Genomic DNA, 21,991 nt, shown 5'->3' with positions numbered 1-21,991 from the left:
TCCAGCCCCCACTCCCCTCATGACCATGAAAAGGATAGGGGAATTGACTGATCAAAAGACATTTTATTTTTTCATGAACTATAAAAGATAAGTTTGGTCAATTAGTAGTGCTTACTTAACAGGCTGAGTTAAATAAATGGGTGGTGATTGCTTAAACTAAGTATCTTCAGTTACTGAAACTCTGTTATTAGTACATTCAACTTAGATCTTTCATACCATTCCAAAATGTCTCCAGTACATTGAACATAGTCCCCTGCACTTATTCAACTGTTTCATTACTTAAAAAATTTAAGGCAACGAGTTACCTTGTTTTTTTTAAGTAGATTCAACTTATCCGGGTTTACAGTGTAGTCTTAGCATGGAGTGATTGGAAACAGAATAAAATACAGTACAGTACAGTACAATACAGTAAAAGTGAAGCACTGAAAATGGGATGTACCTTCTCCCTGATAAAAGTCATCTGCAACATGTCTACAGTCTATAAAGGTCTATAATAATAGTGATATCAGCAGCCTCCAATTTGCTATTCTGTTTAAAAATTTGACTGCAAGAGTTTAGTTTTATTCTTCTTTACTTGATGACTTTGTTAATAAGAAGCTAGGAGGCAGTGACTGTTCTACTAGACAGACTTGCCCTGATTAGTGCTGTACACCCTTATTAACCTTCAGTGATTACTTCTCATCATCACCATTAGGATGCAGTGGAGTTCCAGGTACTTAAGTAATCATCCAAGAAGATTCCCAACTCAATACAAATGAAAAAGAAACAACCACCCTTGAAAAGAGAATAGTTTAATTAGGCAAAGCAGCAAGTTTCTATTTTGCAATGCACAGGGCTTAATGACTATTGGGATTGGCAAAAGTGTCAAAGACAGAATTAAAGGGCTATGTCTTTCTTTTATGTCTGTTTGATGGATTTCCTCAGCCTAAAACCAGCAAAGTGATTTGTGTGGTCCTTGGTATCTATGGTGTTTGATTGTGTATGTTGCAGATGTGCAGGAGCCACTGGGATGGGAGCTGAACTCTATTAATCTTATTTAGAAGCATTAGAGATGAGTCACAAAGACTAGGGAAGGAGAAAGGGAGAAATATCGCTCTCTGTTCACCTTGGTCTCACTAGAACTTTTGTGTTACAGAAAGGAATGAATCTGTAACTACCTGGAAAGTGCAGCCAATATAGTAATGGTTATTTAGTACCAGTTCATGCTGCTCCTCACCCATTCATTCATATGAATGGGTGAGTGTGTCCAAATCTCTGACTGGTACTGTAGACAGGTCATGTCTGTAAATGAGAACTGGCTCTCAAATATTTTACTTGGTAAAATAAGGGTTAAAAAAAAAGATCAGGTAGTAATCTGGTATCCCTAGAGTTAGAAAGCTCAAATTGCCTAAAACAATAACTGTAAAATACAGTTAGTAGTCATGTCACAAGTTTACATACATGACATATGAAAAAAAAATCTAAGTCAGATCTTTTGTACTGTGGCACTACTATTTGAATGTACTATATAAATCCATCTATCCAGCTATCCATTTTCTTCCGCTTATCCTTTTTAAATTAAACATAGTTTTACCATATTAGTCCCATCAGAGCCTTTGTGTGAATTATCTGTGAAATGCGTTTAGACTGAAGCTTGAAACATTGCCTTCTGTCTTTCATCCCAGTCCTTGTAAAGTAAAGCATGCTGTCGTATGGATATGTGTGTGTTTGTGTTTTGCAGTGAAAACTGCTCTCAGTGTGTATCCCTCTGGCTCCTTGTTCAACACTGACTCTGACTGATTATGGGAAAATTGTGTCTGCTCAATGTACAGTCCAGGTGGTGGTAGGGCTTTGACATGCACTTGGTGCTTGGAGAATAATACTCCATGGAAGACATGATCTTGAGCTACACGTGCTGTCATAAAGCAATGAAAGCAATATCTTAAGTACTGAAACTAATAGAAAAAGATTTTGTATTGTGACTGCTGGATGGTTATGGTTTACTATAATAGTTACCCTGCTTTTAAAATGCCACGCAAACCCTGAATTTCAGGAGAAATACTAAGAGATACAATTGCTTTTTAAGTAAGTGTTTTGTGTACCCTCTTTCCCTCAGTTTTTTTAAAGTAAACTTTCTGATGTTTGTGTGGATTACCAAACTTCTGATGCCAAAGATTTTATTCTGCACTTCAAGGCTGCTTACTGGGGTTATTTAACACTACTGGGATGAGGATCAGCCTGTTCTTAAAGGTGATGTAAAAGCCGATGGTCCCATGTAACTAAACAGTTTTTCTGAGCAGATGAGATACAGTTTTTCTCTCTTTGTTTTTCCTTTTGTTTTGTGTTTTTTCAGTCATTAGATGCACTAGCTTCAGTGGATATTGCTCTGTGGACTTGTGTGGTTTATAAATGTTGAACCAAAATTCCATGCATGCTTCCCACAGCTCTTGAGAAAACACCACTTTGCCTTCGGCATCTATCAATCACAACTAAGCTAACGGACTCTCATTCTGATCTGGGACGTATTACAGGACTCCATATCTTAACTCCAAGTTGCTACACCTGCTAGAATCTTGACAAGGTTTTTGTGGAGCTAGTCTGTTTAGTCTTTTGCCACTGTGGTCCTGATCTACACTATACTGTAACAAAATGCCCTGTGAAACTACAGCAACAACAGCAGTTTCTTACTGTAAAAATATTGCAGTATAGATTACAATATTTACAGTATAATACAATATATAAACCATATATTTACTATTTAAGACTGTCATAACACTGGTGTAATTTAACAAAGACCTGTAGATCTTTATATGGAGTTAGAGCTACAATCTCTTGTAAATAAATAAATACTGAAAAACTAATACTTAATTAAACTTCAGTCAATTGTGATTTGACTCTTAACAAACAATGAAATGATAACTGATAATGTTTATTAATCATGAGTAATGTTACAATCTATGTTTATTTACACCATAATTGTCAAGTTTTATAAACATCCACTACAACTTTAAAATCACCATCCAGAGAATTGTTTACAAAAAAAGTTATCAAAGGTGTAAAAGAAAAAAAATCTAGTTTCATTACTTATGTAACTTTCATTTATTAATTATAGATACACTGATAAACTAGCAACTGATCCAGAGTGTACCCTCTCTCTCTCTCTCTTTTTTTCTTTATTTCTCTCTCTCTCTCTCTCTCTCTCTCTCTCTCTCTCTCTCTCTCTCTCTCTGTCTCTCTCTCTCTCTCTCTCTCTCTCCCTGCAACCCAGAACTGGAAAAGTAGTTAAGAAAATGGGTGGAAGGATGGTGTTACCAAAATGCAGTATAATACCATAGGATTGTACAGTAGTCAAATTCCTGGTGTTAAAAGCAAAAGTACAAGACAGTGCTTTGTCTTTTCCTTGCAGTATTTACAGCCTTCAGTGGTATTAAGAAAGAAGAGTATATCACTGTAGAAAATGTCCCATATTTTTATGGCATTAGTAGTGTAGATAATATCTGAGTTAATCAATTTCTTGTTTTTCCTTAAATATTTATTAAGTTTGTTGAATAAAGCAAGAGATAGCAAGAAAATCAACCAGTGGAGATGCAGGACTAATGCACAGTCATTGTAACCCTTAACCCTATCAAGCCTTAACCATTAAATAATTGCCATAAAATTCAAATTTTTTTAAAAGTGGAGTGTTTGTTGAACCTTCTGGCAAATTTTTAAAAAGTTATGAATATATGAGCTTTATTTCGTATCATTTTTGTTACATCTGACATGGTTTTTTTTAGCAATTTATTTGGGTTTCTGGGGAAAAGAAAAATCACACAGATAATTAAGAGGTCTCAAAAACTCATGTATCAGAAATGATACACTTGGTGTTACAGAGTTAATGTTCTTATAGAGACAAAAGCCATTTTGATAATGTATTTTAAATCATGTTCTGAGATCATTATGATGAATTAGTCATGTTCTCACACAATGTTCTGTAAGCAACACTAGAAAATTAGCTTAAGATTATCTTACATTTCACAGTGCCATAGTATTGGCTGTAGTTTACAAGGTTTAAAACACAAAGCAACAAAAAAAGAGAAGAAAAGGAAAAAAAAAAGCCATCCATCCAGCTGCAGCTGTACACAGACAGGGTGGTTCATAGTAATGAGCCAGATACACCAAACTCCTTAAGTACACCACACAGGACCCCCCTGAGGGAAGCAGTCGAATGCCTTCTCCAAATCCCCAAAACACATGTAGACTGGTTGGCCAAATTACCACACACCATCCAATATCCTTAAGAGGATAAAGAGCTGGTCAAGTGTTCCACAGCCTGGGCAAAAACCTCATTTGTTCCTCTTGAACCCAAGGTTCGACCAGCAGGTGGACTCTCCTCTCCGGTATCCTGGCATAGAGCTTCTCAGGGAGGCTGAGAAGTGTGATCCCTCTGAATTTGGAAGACATGCTCCAGTCCTCTTTTTAAAAAGAGGAGCAACCACTCCAGTCTGCCAATTGCAGAGGCATGTCAGCCAAGACAGGACAGCAACATCCAAAGTCTTGAGAAACTTATGGCAAATCTCAGCCACCCAGGTACCCTGCCATCAAGGAGAGATGGGCAAGTCCTGGACAACTTATCCCCCTTGTCCTCCAACTCTGTTTCTTCTATGGAAGATGAGTCAGTGGGATTGAAGAGATCCTCAAAGTATTCCTTTCACCACCTACTGTAACTATATCCTCAGTTAAAGTCAGCAGCACCCCATCACTGCTGTACAAAGTGTGAACAGAACACCACTTTCTCCTCCTGAGTCACCTAACAGTTTACCAAAATCATTTCAAGGCCAACCAAAAGTCTTGCTCCATGGCCTCATCAACCTCCTCCCACAACCAAGTTTCCGTGCTCCACTTGGCCTGTCTGTTTGGACGTGTTGCTTCTTTGAGCTTTGCCTGACCAGACCGAACAGGGTAAGGCCCAGTCACTAGATGATCCTTTTTCAGGTAATTAAACTGGTTGGTTTAAAGACTAGTTCATCAACATAAGTGGCGTTTAAAATTAAAATACACAGTAAAATAAGGTGCCAAAGTTGGTACCTAGGTGAAAAGAATATATATATATATACTTAATTATTCATGTTGTACTGCCTTTAGGAAATACTTGGCAATAATGAAATACAGTCTTTAGTGCATATGCAACTGTGATGAAAGAATACTGACAACCTCACCCCGTGAGAAAATTACAACACACTACTGTACTGTCTGCCTATGTGGAGAGTATGTGTTTCTGTTTGAGATTCTGTGAGAGTTGGTGTATGTCTAGAATATCAACAACCTCTTTGCACCTCTGATTGCTCTGCCCTGAGGATTAGAGTGATGAAAGACAAAAGTAGGAGTAGAGTCAGAGGTGAATTTCAGGGCTTTTCTCCCAGCATGCCCAACTGAGGCTGAAAACGATTCTCCAGCTTGCTTGCCTATTGCATACTTAGTGCTCTTACATAACATAGACATGAGCCAAGTGGACTTAACTTGATATTGTTAGCATGCTGATTAAAAAAAAAAAATTCTTCATGATAAACTTTTAAAAAATGTTCAGTTTTGCATCTGCTCATTATGTAAGCCTGTCTTAGTATAAACTACTTAATCTTATATATATATATATATATATATATATATATATATATATATATATATATATATATATATATATATATATATATATATATATATATATATATATATATATATATATATATATATATACAAGTGAAGATGATGTAATTACAGCATTTCCTTAGTCATTTTTTGTATGTGTGATCTTCTTTAACAGTTTCAGATGTCTGTTTCTAAGTGTCAATCTTTATTTCTATTTGTAAGTTACCTGAAGTGGTTTACAGTCCCTAGAGTCACATATTAGTGTAGCTGCAGTACTTTTGTGAGTAACAAACAATAGAACTAAATACTCTGTCAAACTAAAGAACATCGTAACATAAGTTTAAATCTTTGCACATTATGTTCGTATTTCATGATATTGTATCAAGCAGCAACACTCATCAAGACAACAGAGCTTTGCTTCACAGCTGTCACAGCTTTGCTTATCAAACATGAAGATAAATAAAAGACAACCTGATTTCTTGGTAATGGATCAGACAAAGAGTAATTCATAGTGACAGATCAAGATTTGCTTCAACAAACATAAATTTCTCCATCCCTCGCTCAGGACACTATATTATTAATGGGCAACTGGTGACCACAGCAGATGAAAAGGTGTTTTTATTGTGTATTTTCCACAAGACTTGTGGGGGTTTGTGTTCAACAACATTGTGGTTGTTGTTAAAAGTACAATTCCAAGCAGGGGAAAAATATGGAAAATAACCCAGAGCCAGCAGCTCCTCCAACTTTGCAATTATATTGAAACAGAGTAAATTATAAAATATTCATGTTTTTTGTTTGTTTGGAGGTGTACCTAAGAACATTATTTGGGATTAAGTGAACAAACACAGACAATATTTTAGTAAATAGTAAATAGTAACACTGTTTATTGCTAAAATCTGAGCTGTTACTGTGGACTGCTTCAGACTACAGGTCACATTTAGCCATACATCTATACAGTGCTTTATTCTATGCATATTTAACCACTCCCTCTACCACACAATCAGTATAGAATGACCATCTAATTTAACCTAACATGTTTTTAGATTGTGGGAGGAAGCCAGCGTACCAGGACAGAGATCCCATGCGGGAACAAGAAGACCATGGAAACTCCACACAGAAAGGCCCCAGCTGACCAGGGGATTCAGACCAGGAACCTTCTTGTTGTGAGACAACAATGCTAACCACTACACCATGAAAACCTTTCACTCTGAATCAAATTAAAAGTTCATTTGAGGTAGTAAGTGGAGCCTGCTCTATAGAAAACTGTGCCCCTGGTCTCAGTTTGGGCATTAGTAGGCAAAATGTGACATTTTACAGGGTTGGAATGGTGGATGTGCTGTCTTAGTCCTTTTGTGTGCTGGATGGAGGCCAAGAGCACATCTATAACCTCCTTTGTGCCAATGACTGCCTTCCTGAACAGTAGACAGAGAGGTTGCCAAGTCAGTGTTTGGCAGACCAAGGATAAACTCCACCACAGTCGGAGACTAAATCCCCCAGGGAAGATTTCAGATACCTAATGGGGATTAGAGAAACTAAGAAGGCAGGTCAGGGGAATTTATGAATAACGAATAAGTGAGCTCAAGGAAGCTAGCTAGCAAACAAATGCGCAACAAGGGAAATGTCAAAACAAAAACCTCTGAATTTACTCATGTGAAAAAGGTGCATATAAGGGAAATATGGGTTGTGCATCTGAATATGCAGTTGTTTTAATTTTACTGAATACTTTCTGATGTGTGACAGTGCAGCTCTCTCTCACGCTGACTCTGTCTGTGGCAGTCTCTCTTTCTCTTTGTGTGTGTGTGTGTGTGTGTGTGTGTGTGTGTGTGTGTGTGTGCGTGTGTGTGTGTGTGTGTGTGTGTGTGTGTGTGTGTGTGTGTGTGTGCCACTATCACAGCCTTGAGGTGGCCATCAGCAGTCAGGAGTCAGAAGAATTATCAAGGTAACAGCAGTGAGGTAGGGAGGAGGAAACTGCCACCTTTACCGTAGCTTTTCTATCTGAACTCATCAGATCATAGGTCAGATCACCAAAGACCCTTTAAGTAATACCTTTCACAGAGGAGGTTATGATACCAATCCATGCGAGGAAGGTTAGGTCAGAAACAAAACGATACATGCCCAGTCTGTTCACATACAGCTTGTTTGTATATGTAACAGTAGCTTATTCATTGTGTAAATGATAAAATAATAAACACAAAGGCTTCTGCTCTTCTATAAACAAATTATTTTAGATTGTGTATATAGCCTAGATGTCAGGACATCATAATCCATTCTTACGTTTTAAAAGGAGAAAGCACGGAGCCAAACAGAAAGAAAGAAAAAACTAGAGAATTTTAAAGTTCAGTACATATTAATAATTTAAGCCATATAAATCCATACATCTATCTTCAAGAAAGCAAAAAAATGTTATTTTCCAAAATGTCAAATCAATTTTTTACTAGTGCCCTACTTAAAGGTAACAAAACTATGTACAGTAACGCTTCACAACTTTTCTGAGGTCATCTAAGAAACTGATCTGGTTGTTGACTGGTAGAATAGTAATATCCCATAGAGGTCAAAAATCATGGCAGGCAGGGAGCAGGGATGATTTTGTACTGATAGCACCTCTTCTTTTGCAGCACAGCTATTAAACAAACCCTCCCATAATCCACAAAGTTTTGCAACTAAAACACAGCTAGTTTGTTCCTTGAAGCCTTGCAGGGTAGAGAGGATTTAGAATTTTAATGTCCATGTAGTGTCTTCAGATAATTACAGAAGGCAGTTGACCATGAAATTCAACCCACCTTGTTATTCAGTGACATTTGAATTATTGGAATCACTCACAGACTCATTGAAAAGGCCAGTCTCCTTGCAGTATGTGTTTAGGTGTTTGAGCACTGATGTGTGTGTGTGTGTGTGTGTGTGTGTGTGTGTGTGTGTGTGTGTGTGTGTGTGTGTGTGTGTGTGTGTGCCTGTGTGCATTTTCTTGAACTTCTCTTCTTGTGACAGCTAGCTTGAGTTTAAGCAGTGGGGATATTTTTCACAAGGTGAGGTCATTTTGGCTATTCTGTTATTTTACCAAGGGGCCAGTTTACGGTCAGGGACTTAATTGAGCCAACAAAAGGTGCTTCTAAAGATAGCTGTACAAGGGCAGCGAGGCATAAACAAGTGTGTGCATGTGTGCGTGCGTGTGTGTGTACGGGGGGGGTGGGTGGCGTAATGTGTGCAGCTGCATGTCTAAATATTAATCATCAGCAATTTGTCATTTTCAAACAAGGGTCTATAAAACTCACAGGGTGACTTTATGGTAAATAACATGGTGAGTGCAACTGTCTTTTTTCATATTTTGCATATGTACTGTATATCCATGACTATAATGGGAGAACCAAGTGTTCTGCAGTCTATTGTTTGTTGTCAACAGCAGGGGATATAATGAGTTGTCCAGAGAAATAATGTTATTGTATGTGCTGCACCTCCTTGTTTTCAGGGCAGACAGTGATTGTTCTGAGAGCCCTTTTGTTTGTCTTTGCTTTCATGGGTAAAGTTACATGTAGAGATGATTGCCAGAGTCTGTAGACACCCAGGCCCACAGAAAAGAATGCAAACAGAAACTATAAGGGTGTATGGTAGCCCAGAGACTGTAGATCTAAAAAACAGCAAAATTTTACATCCTTATATCCTATAGATATTACCATGTTTGCTGACTTCGAAAACTCTGCTTTATTACCCTGGTAAATACTTCACAGTATGTTATTGGATGTGTGTAGGATCAAATCGTTCTCTAGAGTAGAGGTCCTCGTGGGTCAGCTTGGTTCTTGAGCCCAAATATCCACAGAGCACTAACTTCACAGGTTCAAACATTTTGTGCACATCCAGATCTCCTATTCAAAAACAAGAAAACAGCTCCCAGTTGATGAGGTTTCACCAAAAAGTCTGTAGGTATTTATTAAATGACTGCAAGTGATGTTTTTATATCAATGCATTAAATGACTGTGACAACATCATGAATCTGCAGAAAATGGTCATCGAAATCTGCAGAAGATCTATCACAATTCTAAATTAGCTGCATATGGCAATACAGTAATGTGCAACCCCTCATTTCTTTGTTTTTTGCTTCAAAGTAGCCAGATTTTGTTTGTTATTGTTTTGATGTCTGTAGGTCTTTCAAAGTTCTTCTTTGGACATCGGCTACATTTCTACTAATTTTCAATCCACTGCTTGTGCCCTGACCATCTTCAGATGACTGTTTTTGTTTGTTTGTTTGTTTGTTTGTTTGTTTGTTTGTTTGTTAAGCCACTAAACACTGACCTATGAATCATTCAAGCACAAAAAGGCACCTAACTCAAGGGAACCAGTGTTGTGTCTAAACATAATAAACAACTTGGCAAGAGTGAATTTTAAAGTGTCTTTAAGGGCTGTGTTACTAGCAGCTTGGCACAAAAATTCATAATTTCTTCCCATCTTTTAAGTTGAATCCATAAAAAATAACGCCGTTTGACAGGCATAAATAGCATTTTTGCACCATCAAGATGATTCCCATTAGCTGAAAACGTGGCATGTCTTGGCATGCTGTACAGTGTGTCCTTAAAATGTTTGAACAATGGACAAGTAGGACAAAAGAAGTGGCAGGCCTAAAAAAAGAAGAAAAAAAAAAACTATCTACAGCAGATGAACAGTATCTGAAAGTCATGTCCTTAAAAAATAGGAAAAAATCCAACAAGGACCTGACAGAATCTGAGTGATACATCTGGCTGTTGAGTTGATCCATCTGCTGTTCACTAAAGCCTCATCAGAAATGGTGACTATCAAGAAGCCAGAATAGGAAGGAAGAAGAATAAGGTGCAAAATCTGAGGTATACCAAGTTACACAAGAATTGGACTGAAAATTAGAGACAACACATTAAATAATGGATGCAAATTTGAAATTCAATATGCACAGAAGAAGTCAGGAGAAAGATACAACAGTGTCTACAGGCATCTGCCATGGTTTGAGGCTGTATTTCAGCCAGTGATGTTGGAGATCTTGTAAAAACGGATGGATCATGAATGCTGAAAGTACAATCAGATTTTGATCCACTATGCAAAACCATCTGAAAAGCGTTTGATTGGCAGTTGCTTTATTTTTCAGCATGGCAATGCAGTAAAAGCATACCAGGGTTAGAAAAATATAAAATTGAACATAATCAGTCATGGACTGGCCTCCTCAGAGCCTGGACCTCAACATTATTGAAGCAGTGTGGGATTATTTTGTCAGAGACCACCAGAGCAAAATGCAGCCAACATCCAAAGAAGAGGTTTGAATATCCTTGAAGAAGCCTGGAGAACTTTTCCCGATGACTACTTAAATAAATTACAAGGTTTGCCTAAGAGTTGAGCCTGTATTGAAGAGTAAAGGTGGTCATACCAAATACTGACTTTCAAGAATTTACAAACTGTTTTTGCCTTATATGCTGCCTTTCTGCGTATGCTTGCACAAACTTCAATACATCGCTGCACCGATTTCTCACTTTCATAGCAAAATGCAAAGAAATGAGGGGTGGCTTAAGACTTTTGCGCAGTACTGTGTGTGAAGTAATTAAGCAACTGTTTACCAGCTGGTTTTCCACTTAAAAGGTGACCGACCGCGTATCCACGTTTGCAGCTTGTTTGTGTTGCCCGTGTGTGTGTGTGTGTGTGTGTGGGGGGGGGGGTCCACTGGTGTTTTAATTAAAGTTGATCCAGTGTACTGCTCTTCTTCTGTTTTTCCAGCCTCCTGTGAATTCTTAGTTTTGCCTCTGCTAGGATGAAACCTGTGAATAAATCAGCTGATAGCGCTTGCCTTTGGCACTGTATGTAGAAATAATACTGGTTCAACAGAACACACATACTGTACAATTTGGATGGCTTATTCGTGTAAGGGAAAGAAAGCCGTTTGACGTTTACTTCTTTATTTTCTGCGCATGGTTCTAAATCCTGATCCAGCTTCCCATTAATGCAGTTTTGGTTCACTATCCGCCCTGCGCAGAACGAGAGAGCGAGAGGAAGAGAGAGAGAGGGCGCTCCTCCTCCTCCTCCTCCTCTTTCGTTCCTCTTCCCACTACTCATCCCGAAAAGCCAAGGTAATACGGTCCTCACGGCGGAGTCTTCTCATCATTTCTCCCCTCGCATAATGGAAACTGAATGAAAACAGCTGTGGTACGTCCGTCACCGGTACTTTTCCGCTTTCCCCGTTGGCTGTAGTGTTTTGTCTACTATGGTTTTCCTCTGCGCTGAATAACTTCTTTCCTGATATTTTTTATTTATTTATTTTCCAGACACGCTCTCAGAAATATCCAAACCTACGACTTGTCATTAAACTGCCCTGGAAGAAGGTCGCGTTTGTGTGGATGGAGAATTTTGAATCGGTGAGTTGTAGACTCATCAAGCACAACAGTCGGCATAAAGCTGCTAATATAGGCCTGCGATGCTTTTAGTTGTCAGCCAGTTCGGGAAATGATCCGGCTTTCAAATATTGCGTCTTCAATTAGCCATGTAGACTGATTTGTTCAGTAGTCGTATTGATACGGTGGTAAATTTGATCCGAGCAATCATAAAGTAGTTTGACTCATCTTGACTAAAATAAAGATGCATCCGCTGTTTATTTTTTTTTTTTTTTTTTTTTTTTACTTGAAACTCAACAGGTTTTTGACTGTCCTGCATCACTTTTAGGACGACCAAAGCCAGAGTTAAAAAAAATAAATCAATCAAATGGCGCAATTTAGGGTGTTTTGTGATACTGTTATTTTTTGCCTGCTTTTAGTTTTTAAGCTGTAAGATGCAGTAAACTATGAAGAGAAGGCTGCTTCTTAACCAGTACCTCTACAGAGGGGGAGCTGAGGAATTTAGCCTTGAGAGAGAGGATGCTTATTGCAAGTCAGTATGTCCCTGTAATCACATTAAAGCTCAGTATATGAAATAGAAATATATTTTTAAAAAGCTTTCTCGCCTGACTGTGATGTTTAATTTTATTTTCAAGATACCCTTTTATTACCTCTGCCTTGTTAGAATAAGAGTTATGCTGTTAATTTTGCCTACATTGTTACATTTTTATCTTTTTATTTCACTGGCTCATCATTCGTCCTTATTTTTTCTACATTCTTAACATTCAAGTGTCTCATATCTTCCTCCTTTTTTTCTGTTTTCTCATCAACTGATCTCACTCTCCTTACCTGGGAGGATTAAAACAGCACCCATGTGCTTCCTATCCTCATACACTCCCTCCCTTTCTTCTCTTTAGCTGGTAAATGAGCTGAAGTCAAGCTGGTTGTGAAGGTGCTGGACTTCTTCCCCCCTACGCCCCAAGCCGGACACAGCATGGCGGCGGGAGTAGCGGCATGGCTTCCCTTTGCCCGGGCAGCAGCCATCGGCTGGATGCCTGTGGCCAATTTACCCATGCCAGTAGCACCTGCTGAAAAGAACAAGAGGCAGGATGAGCTCATCGTTCTTAATGTCAGTGGGCGCCGTTTCCAGACCTGGAGGAACACTCTAGACCGCTACCCAGACACACTTCTGGGCAGCTCAGAGAAGGAATTCTTCTACAATGAGGAGACCAAAGAGTACTTCTTTGACCGGGACCCTGATGTGTTCCGTAGTGTGCTCAACTTCTACCGTACAGGCAAGCTTCATTATCCACGCTACGAGTGCATATCTTCCTATGATGAGGAGCTGGCTTTCTTTGGCATTGTCCCAGAGATCATCGGTGACTGCTGCTATGAAGAGTACAAGGACAGGAAGAGGGAGAATGCAGAGCGTCTGATGGATGACCAGGAGGACAACAAGGATGCCAAGCTGCCCAATATGACCTTCAGGGAGACCATGTGGCGGGCTTTTGAGAACCCTCACACTTCGACCATGGCCCTTGTCTTCTATTATGTCACTGGCTTCTTCATTGCTGTCTCTGTCATCACCAATGTGGTAGAGACAGTGCCCTGTGGCACAGCGCCCAACCAGAAGGAAGTACCATGTGGTGAGCGCTACACCGTGGCCTTTTTCTGCATGGACACGGCCTGTGTTATGATCTTCACCGTGGAGTACCTGATGCGCTTGTTTGCTGCACCCAGCCGCTATCGCTTCATGAGATCTGTCATGAGCATCATCGATGTGGTAGCCATCTTACCATACTACATCGGCCTGGTGATGACTGACAACGAGGATGTGAGCGGTGCTTTCGTGACACTCCGTGTTTTCCGTGTGTTCCGTATCTTCAAGTTTTCCCGTCACTCGCAGGGCCTTCGCATCCTGGGCTACACGCTGAAGAGCTGTGCCTCGGAGCTGGGCTTCCTCCTCTTCTCCCTCACTATGGCCATAATTATCTTTGCTACCGTCATGTTCTACGCAGAGAAGGGTTCAAGCTCCAGCAAATTCACCAGCATCCCAGCCTCCTTCTGGTACACCATCGTTACTATGACAACGCTCGGGTAAGAGCAGAACAGACACCTCTTTTATCTAGTCGTGAGGACTGTGTGTGTGTGTGTGTGTGTGTGTAAGTGCACACTTGCGCATGCAAGTATGTGTGAATTTGTAAGTTTGTGTATGTGTCTATTTGCACCTGTGTCAGTAAATATTTGATTATGATTTGATTTGAAATGTGTGCCTGACTTCGTGGCCCAGAAACCAATAACTGCTTTAGAAGTCTGAGTCACCCTTTCTAAGATATACTTTGCAAACTTTATGCATAATGATAAGAAACTACAGAGAAAGGGCACTTTTCAGTGAACTTGCTCACTGTATTTTTACTGATGGTATTCTTCTGGGGGAAGAGTAGCCATCAAGATGTTCTCTATCCATTATGACTGTGCCATCGCTTGCCTTTTATATGTCACTGATAAGAGGGAGAGACAGAGAGAGAGATTGCCAAAGTTGAAAGCATCTTAGTGAGCCAAAGTATTAGATAGGAAATAGGAGGAAAACAGCAAACCATTACAGACCTCTCTAGCTGGCCCTGTGGTTAGCATCAATGCACTTTCAGAATGAAATGAAACAATGAGAGCCTTCCTACTCCACGCTTTATAAGTTACTATACGCTGGCCTCGAAGTGCTTTGTGGTTCAAAGACTCTGATGTAAAACATCCGAATGCTCTCCATTCAAAGAGTCAAACCGGTGGCTGTACTTAGGTAACAGGCAGAGATAATTATTGCTATTAATACGTCATTTTAAAAGCTGTGCATGTTTCCAGTATTCACTAAATGGCTAATTAACCTGCAGTCTGGGGTTTGTGTTCTTGTATATGCTTCATCATTTACAATCATGAGTTAGTTTTGAGTCATCAAGGTGAACATGGGGAGTATTATGATGTATTTTTTGATTTTTGTCATCATGTATTTCATGTCATTTTATGGTAGTAAGGGGAACTACACATAGATCATTGATTTTTGCAGTGCACAAACACACACAGAGGCACATGTGATGCAGCACTATTAGGCTTAATGGTAATGTGTTTTATGAGTGTCCCCTGTTGTGGATGTGTGAGTCAGACTGTGAGGCTGACAAATTGCAGCATCCTGCTAAATGTCAGAGTCATGGAGGCCATAAATGGCTCTGAGCTCATTGCTATAACACACTTGGCACCCTGTCATTGTGCCTTGCCATTCACAATCAGCCCAGAAGATCTGCTGTTAAGCAGATTCTGAATCAGTTATTGGTCTACAGACAGACAAATAGCCACTGAATTGTAGAAAATAGAAGGACATGCTGTTATCAATTTTTAAAAATTTTTTATTTCCTGGACAAACTGCAGCAGGTTGTTCACCATCACAGCCTTTACCCTCATGCAGTGCCCATCTTTTTCCACTTAAGATGCTAAAATGTTCTTCCTTTTGCTTTTTATACAGCAACTCCTATACATGCACACTGCAGGTTCACTTTCTAGACACTGTTAGAAGTGTTTGTGAAAAAGCAAATGTCCTAGCTTTCTAATACACAGTATGTGCAATGTCCACTTGAGCCCGTGTGCAGGCAGCCGTATGAAGAATGCACAGCGAGCAAGTGGGCGTCAAGTCTCTTGCCTCCTGCACATTCTACCAGCCCTCGCCAAAACTAAACCTGTTGTGCGCTTCATGTGAGAAGCAGCAACTTTGGACAAGAACCAGCCCTGAATCTTCCGACACTGTCTGGAGTTCAAGCTTGAAAACAACTCAGAAGTTAAGTGTATGTCTATGTCTGAGTGTGTGTGTGTGTGTGTGTGTGTGTGTGTGTGTGTGTGTGTGTGTGTGTGTGTGTGTGTGTGTGTGTCTGTGTGTGTGTGTCTGTGTGTTTAGACTGGGGGTAGTTATTGAGCTTGGCCTCATCAATAAAACAGGGGCCAGAAGTGGGTGTCAGAGTGACTAATGATGTGGCCCACTGCATCTGCTGACTAATGTAAACCTGCCTGACATTCTAGTCTCTGCTCACAGTTTACGTCATAAACACACACAATCACACACACAGATGCACACTAACATACACACATTGGCAACATTTGTCTTTATGCATTTGACCATGTATAAATGCGTGCAGGCATGTCTTATGACAGGCTTTTTTTCCCTTTAAAGCACACTGTGTGTGTATATATATATATATATATATATATATATATATATATATATATATATATATATATATATATATATATATATATATATATATATATAATATAAAGATTCGCAAGCATCATGTTCTTTTAAACTTTTTGCACTCTCCTCCACTTACCTGCATTGGAATCTATAGAAAAGTATCAACTGTCTGCTGTACAGCAATTTATACTCATCTAACTTAATAAGATGAATAGCGGTTCCTGCAGACAGTTCTTTCCTTGACTTCTTGTCTTCCTGTCTAGGAGCCTCAGGGCTTACAGTTGTGCTCTTGAGTGTCTCCTTCTTTGTCCTCCTCCAAGGTACACTCATATCATCAGCACTCTCATGTTTAATTAAGTGAGCTTTCGCCCTCGTGTCTCTGTTATACCTCTTACTGTTTTTCTGTGTTTTGACTGGTCTGTGCGCGTGTGTATTTGTGAGATTGTGGAATGTCAGATTGTGTGTACATTAGCGCTATGACACACTGCAACACGGGTGCCCTCTCTGTGTCACTAAGTACACACAGCCTTTGCATGCTGTGGCTTTTTGATTGTATTGTTTATGTGGCAGACAGTAATCCGACCTCAATCAGAATCCATAATCCCACTTCAGCGATGGGCAACGAAAAAGCAGGTGAATAGTTTTCTGCTATTTTTTGCTTGTGCAGCTTTCCTTCTTAGACTGCAATTTCTTCAGTAACAACCATATGCCAGAGGTGAAGAGAAATGGAGACCAAGCTGTGAAGAGTGGGCCAAAATTAGAAATGGAAAAAATACACAAGCATGCATCTATTTTTTTTTTTTTTTGTAGCTAACATTTTAAATGCATCAAAAGCAGACTGTAGAGAACATACTTGCAGGGGGCATACTTTTGTATGAACTACCTTTAGTACAATTACAGTAAGGTAAGATTCTTGACAGTAGACCTAAAAGGCCTCTTTGTTCCTTATGACCAACTGGACAAAAAGAGGTTTAACAACTCAAGCGAGTTAGCAAGCCACCAACTGCCATAGAGCCCTACTATCACTCTATAGCAGGACTAAAAGGCTTAGCTCAAATCCTGCAAATGAGGCAGACAACGATGCAAGCAGGCAGGCACATAGTGGTGAGGCTTTAGCTAAATCAGGGACATTTAGGCAATAGGACCTGTGAGGGATTTTGTTCTCTAGGTTGTTAATCAAATTGATTTTGACCTTAGGGTGGTAATAAAATTGAGCATTTGTCATATTTGGTTGAACCTGTATTATGAACCGGAGGAGGCAGAGAGTATTGGTGTGTGTTTGTGAGGGAAACTCAGCAACTGACAAACCTCAGCTCGCCATTGCTCGTCCATCCAGACCAGCTAAAGAAACTGTAGCTTCCTGCCTAAGAAAAAAGGAAGAAAACTTAAGTTCATGTCTGTGTGATTTCAGTACAGCTGTTAGGTCATGTCTCACATCATTATTTAACATTTATGTTTACTTCTGTCATCAAGTGCTTTAAAGGCTTGTATGGCTTGTAGTTTAATCACAGGAAATTGCACATCACATTTGAACCTCTACTAATCCAGAAAAATGCAGTTATAAAAATATTGTAAAAAATATACACTACATGTAACTTATGAAACATTGTGGATAAAGTATATATAAAAAAATAATAATAAAATATATTTTTATCTGTATTTTTGCTTCTGAATCTCTCCACTGATTTTTTTTTTCCTTCTATTTAGTATTTTAACTAATGAAGAGGGATGTGTGAAAATCTGCCATAAAGATGCCCACTGGTGTTTCTAATCTCTTGAGGTTAACACAAACATCTCACTCAGCAGTTTGCCTTCTAGAGTAAAAATTGACTTCCAGGTTTCATTGAAATCACTGCATATCAACTTAAGTGAAGTGAGAAATATTATTTCCTTCCAATGGCACCTGTCAAGAGGTGTGATATACAGCATTCAGTGGCATTTGAACAGTTAGTTGTTGACGTTGATGTGTTGGAAAGTCAGAATGGGTATTGTTAGGACTTGTGCTGCTTTGACAATGGGCAAATTGGGTCCAATTGCCACTAAAACAACACGTCTGGATGAGTGTGTCCAAACTTTTGATTGGTACTGTATGTGGAGACTGAGGGCTGGCCCTTTATGGTCTCAGAGTAGCTGCAGAGGCCAATGCAGCTGCCTCTGAGAGAAAAGTCAGTATAAAGGCAGCTTGCTGGCATGTCAGGCATGTCTTGTCCATGATGACTCTCATGGAGTCATCATGGAGTGGAGTGTCTCATGGAGTGTGCTTTTGATGACCAAAAGCACATGTGCATAAGAACGAGAACATAGTTCAACGTAAGAAGTTGGCATGGTCTAATGAATGATTTTTTTTTTCTTTTTTTGCATAACATGTACAGCTGATTACATTGTGTGCGTGTTTTTTCTGTGTGCATATTTATGTCCTCTTTTAAAATCATTGTTACCAAGCTCTGATTAATACAGTATTTACTTTAGAGATAACAGCTAGCGCAAAAATAATGATCAGTGCAGATAAGTGAGTATTGATTTGGGCATAATAGAAAAACGTGCCATCCATTGTTAGTGCTACTAATTAGAATGAGTGTATGACTGATGAGATTATGATTGAAAGTCAGCACCTAAATGTGAAGTCACTGACCTGTTACCCTGAATTCATGTAGTTAAGGGATTAATTTGTCCATGCAGATTAAGAGCCAGATCTGTTGCTAACCTTTTCTTTTTAGGGTCAAGATTTTAACTGAGCTGACCTTCAGTCAAAGTCTTATTTGGCATTTGCATTAGTTTGCATGGAGTTGGACGGCAACCATTTTCACATACTGGGATATGCAAACATTTCATCCTTGGTGAAACAATATCTCTAGATAAAGGTGTTGAATGCAACCAAAAGAACAATGAATTATTTCAAACATGTCTTCTCCAGAAATATCAGCAGTTTTATCAGGAAAAGTTCTTGCATCATTTTCCACTAGTCTCTGGGTTTAAATTACAGGTATGACTATCACATTCCCTAGCCCTCAATTACTCTTTTCTTTCAGAGTAACTGAGTCACCTTGAGGTGACTGTTGTTGTAATTTGGCACTATATAAATAAAATGTAATTGAACTGAATTAAAACCATTTGGGACAGACAGCTTCAGCTTGACCCAAAGTAGTATTAGATATGATGAACGCTTCATAGTTGAATCAACGATTCACAGATGCCCTCTTCCAAACCATAATATTTCCACTGCCATGTGTCACAGTTGGTATGAGGTTCTTCTCCCAAGCAACTGTCTTTTGATCTGTTTCAAAGATCCCAGCTATTACATAGGTATAGCTCTGTCTTTGAGGCATCTGCAAATTATTTCAGAAGGCCTATATATGTTTTGTACTAATGTTATTGTTGCCATGCATAATATTTTGTACTTTGCACTTTAACATTAGCAAAAGTAACTTGTGGAACATGTGATAAAATTCTGAAATTTTCTTTATGTTTTTGTATTAATATCTGTCCTATAATAGATATAGATTATTTTGTAGTAATATATCTGTCCTTGAACTGAATTTGCTGCAGTGCTAGACGAGCAGTCATTTAAAACCTCTGCCACTTATAAATGATTTATCCAATAATAGAATCATTTAATAGCAATTAGCAATTAAAATAAAAATGAAATTATAAATCCCTTGGCAGAAAAAAGAATGCATTTAATCATTAGTTATTATTAATCTATGGTTCTCTTCCATAGTGTGTCTTTTGTCCTGGCTGCTTCCCCTCACCCCCAACTGGTCACGGCAGATGACTGCCCCCCCCTGAGCCTGGTTCTGCCGGAAGTTTCTTCCTGTTAAAAGAGAGTTTTTCCTTCCCACTGTCGCCAAGTGTTTACTAATGGGGGGGGGTCATCTGATTGTCGGGGTTTTCTCTGTATTGCTATAAGTTCTTTAGCTTACAGTATAAAGCGCCTTGAGGTGATGATTACACTATGACAATGTATGTGTTATATGTTTGAGTATCCTAGATTCCTCTGTAAATACAGTGTCAAATAGGATCAAAAGTCCAAAGTTTGAACATACCCAAAAGAAAAATCTCAACAATTTTCACCAGATGTACTTACTGTACTTTCTGACATTACTGCATGCTTCTGTGAAGAGGCTAATTTTATAGAATATGTAGGAAATTTGAAGAGACTATTCAGCTTTTGTGTTTGAAATCTTGTAAACCCTTGAACTGCATTGAGTCATACACTGAACCAAATCAACCTCTTCCTTCAATATCTTTCATTACTTAAATCAAGATGAGTTATTCATTTAATGCAGTGATTATCATGGTTTTCCATGGTTTTATTCAAGTCGATTATGCATAGAAATACTCTAGATGTTTGCATTTACAATCACAGTGTTTGAGGGGCACTATTATCTGGATCTTTCAGAGATCAGTTCAAGTCAAGGCAGACATCCACTAAACTAAGCGTATGACAGTCAGCCATGCTTCTTTATGTTTTAGTAATGTCTTTTCTGTAGAAAATGTATGATAAGTGCAAAAGTGCTTGATGGTGCATATTCATGACCAGCACTACAGCAGCAAAAACTACTTTTTGGTGCAATAAGTAAAACAAAAGCAGTAAGAAGGTAAAAACAGGCCCTTTACACATTACATTAACATCCATTCTCTGTCTGGATATTCTGTAGAGATCCAAAAACTCCCAAAAATGTCAGATATAACAATCCAAGCAAGACATCAGCACATACATGTTGTATACTCAGCCAACTGTTTTAGTCAATTTTCTTCACACAAAACATGTTTTATTACAGACAACAGGCAATGACTGGCCGGCTTATACTAAGTAGTGCACTATACCATCAACAAACTTACTGTAAGGTCTTTGGTTAAACATGTGACTTTCTGTCTATATTCTTCAGAGGTTTTATGTGTGATCTGTAGGTTTTGCACAGTTATTTCACCTTTATGTTTTCCTTTTTTCTTTTTTGTTGGAAGCAGCTTAGAAAACTAGCAAGGAAAAGCTAATTGGTAGGAATCCAGTCAAGTCTGCACATTCTACATAACAGTTAAAAGACTGGAAAGCCTTTGTAACATAATTTTTATATATTTTTATCAAAAAATTATAGTTTAAACACTCTTACCTTCATTTACAGTGGTGAATGGAACCCTTACAGCACATTACAACATAACATAAATCCAAAGTGACCTCCTACTATGATTGTGTGCATGCCGACATTCAAATAATGACATGTTTACACTGTAATTGGTGTGTTTTTGCCCTCTTATGTAGGCTTATGGTGTACCTTGATGAAGTAATTATGTGCTGCCATGTTTAGTTTTACATCTATAGCTGCTGGTTTGTGAATATGGTGGACTTTTTGTAAAGGTAGAAAAATCAAAAGCAATTTTCCAGACTGTGCTTTCTAAGTAGGTTACACAGCAATAACTCAGAGAAGTTTCATGTTTCTGCTCATTGTAGTAATGTAACTTACAACTCCCTCAATTATCAGCAGGGATACGTTGTCCACAGTGGTGCACCAGAGCACAGAGAAAGAGAACACAAATGAAAATTATGAGTTTCATCCCGCAGGATTGTCACTAACTAGGATGTCGTGTGACATTACTCCAGTATACATATTCAAATAGCTGAGGTTGAGTTAAAAAAAATAAAAAAATCAATTACTTGCTTTTAATTTACAAACAGCAGCTGTAATAGGGAAAAATGGATCCCATGGGATTAAATGTAGCATCTGTGTCTGGATAAATAGCAGCATAGTGTGTAATAGGTAACATTTATGGGCTTGTTTGCACTAGAAACAAAACTCCTTTGGTGTGACATCAGCAATGGTTATTAATGATGTCCAAAGTACAA

General features: G+C 38.7%; 1 protein-coding gene across 3 annotated transcripts in view; it reads left to right on the top strand.

The window, feature by feature from the left end:
* Positions 1 to 11,653: 11,653 nt before the first annotated feature.
* kcnd3 (potassium voltage-gated channel, Shal-related subfamily, member 3) overlaps positions 11,654 to 21,991 on the top strand; it is a 111,158-nt gene continuing 100,820 nt past the window's right edge. For 2 of the 3 annotated variants that reach the window (XM_030734415.1, XM_030734412.1), the window contains exons 1-3: positions 11,654 to 11,754; positions 11,874 to 11,963; positions 12,786 to 14,015. In XM_030734415.1, the coding sequence (XP_030590275.1) occupies positions 12,913 to 14,015 (1,103 nt within the window). In that variant the 5' untranslated portion in view covers positions 11,654 to 11,754; positions 11,874 to 11,963; positions 12,786 to 12,912. The remainder of the gene's footprint in view (positions 11,755 to 11,873; positions 11,964 to 12,785; positions 14,016 to 21,991) is intronic. The other variant, XM_030734413.1, reaches the window with a different exon arrangement.

Source organism: Archocentrus centrarchus, chromosome 7 (genome assembly GCF_007364275.1).
Source record: "Archocentrus centrarchus isolate MPI-CPG fArcCen1 chromosome 7, fArcCen1, whole genome shotgun sequence".
In the NCBI taxonomy this organism is placed as follows: Eukaryota; Metazoa; Chordata; class Actinopteri; order Cichliformes; family Cichlidae; genus Archocentrus; species Archocentrus centrarchus.
The sequence above is the reverse complement of the archived record's forward strand: the minus strand, read 5'-3'. Positions and strand labels throughout refer to the sequence as shown.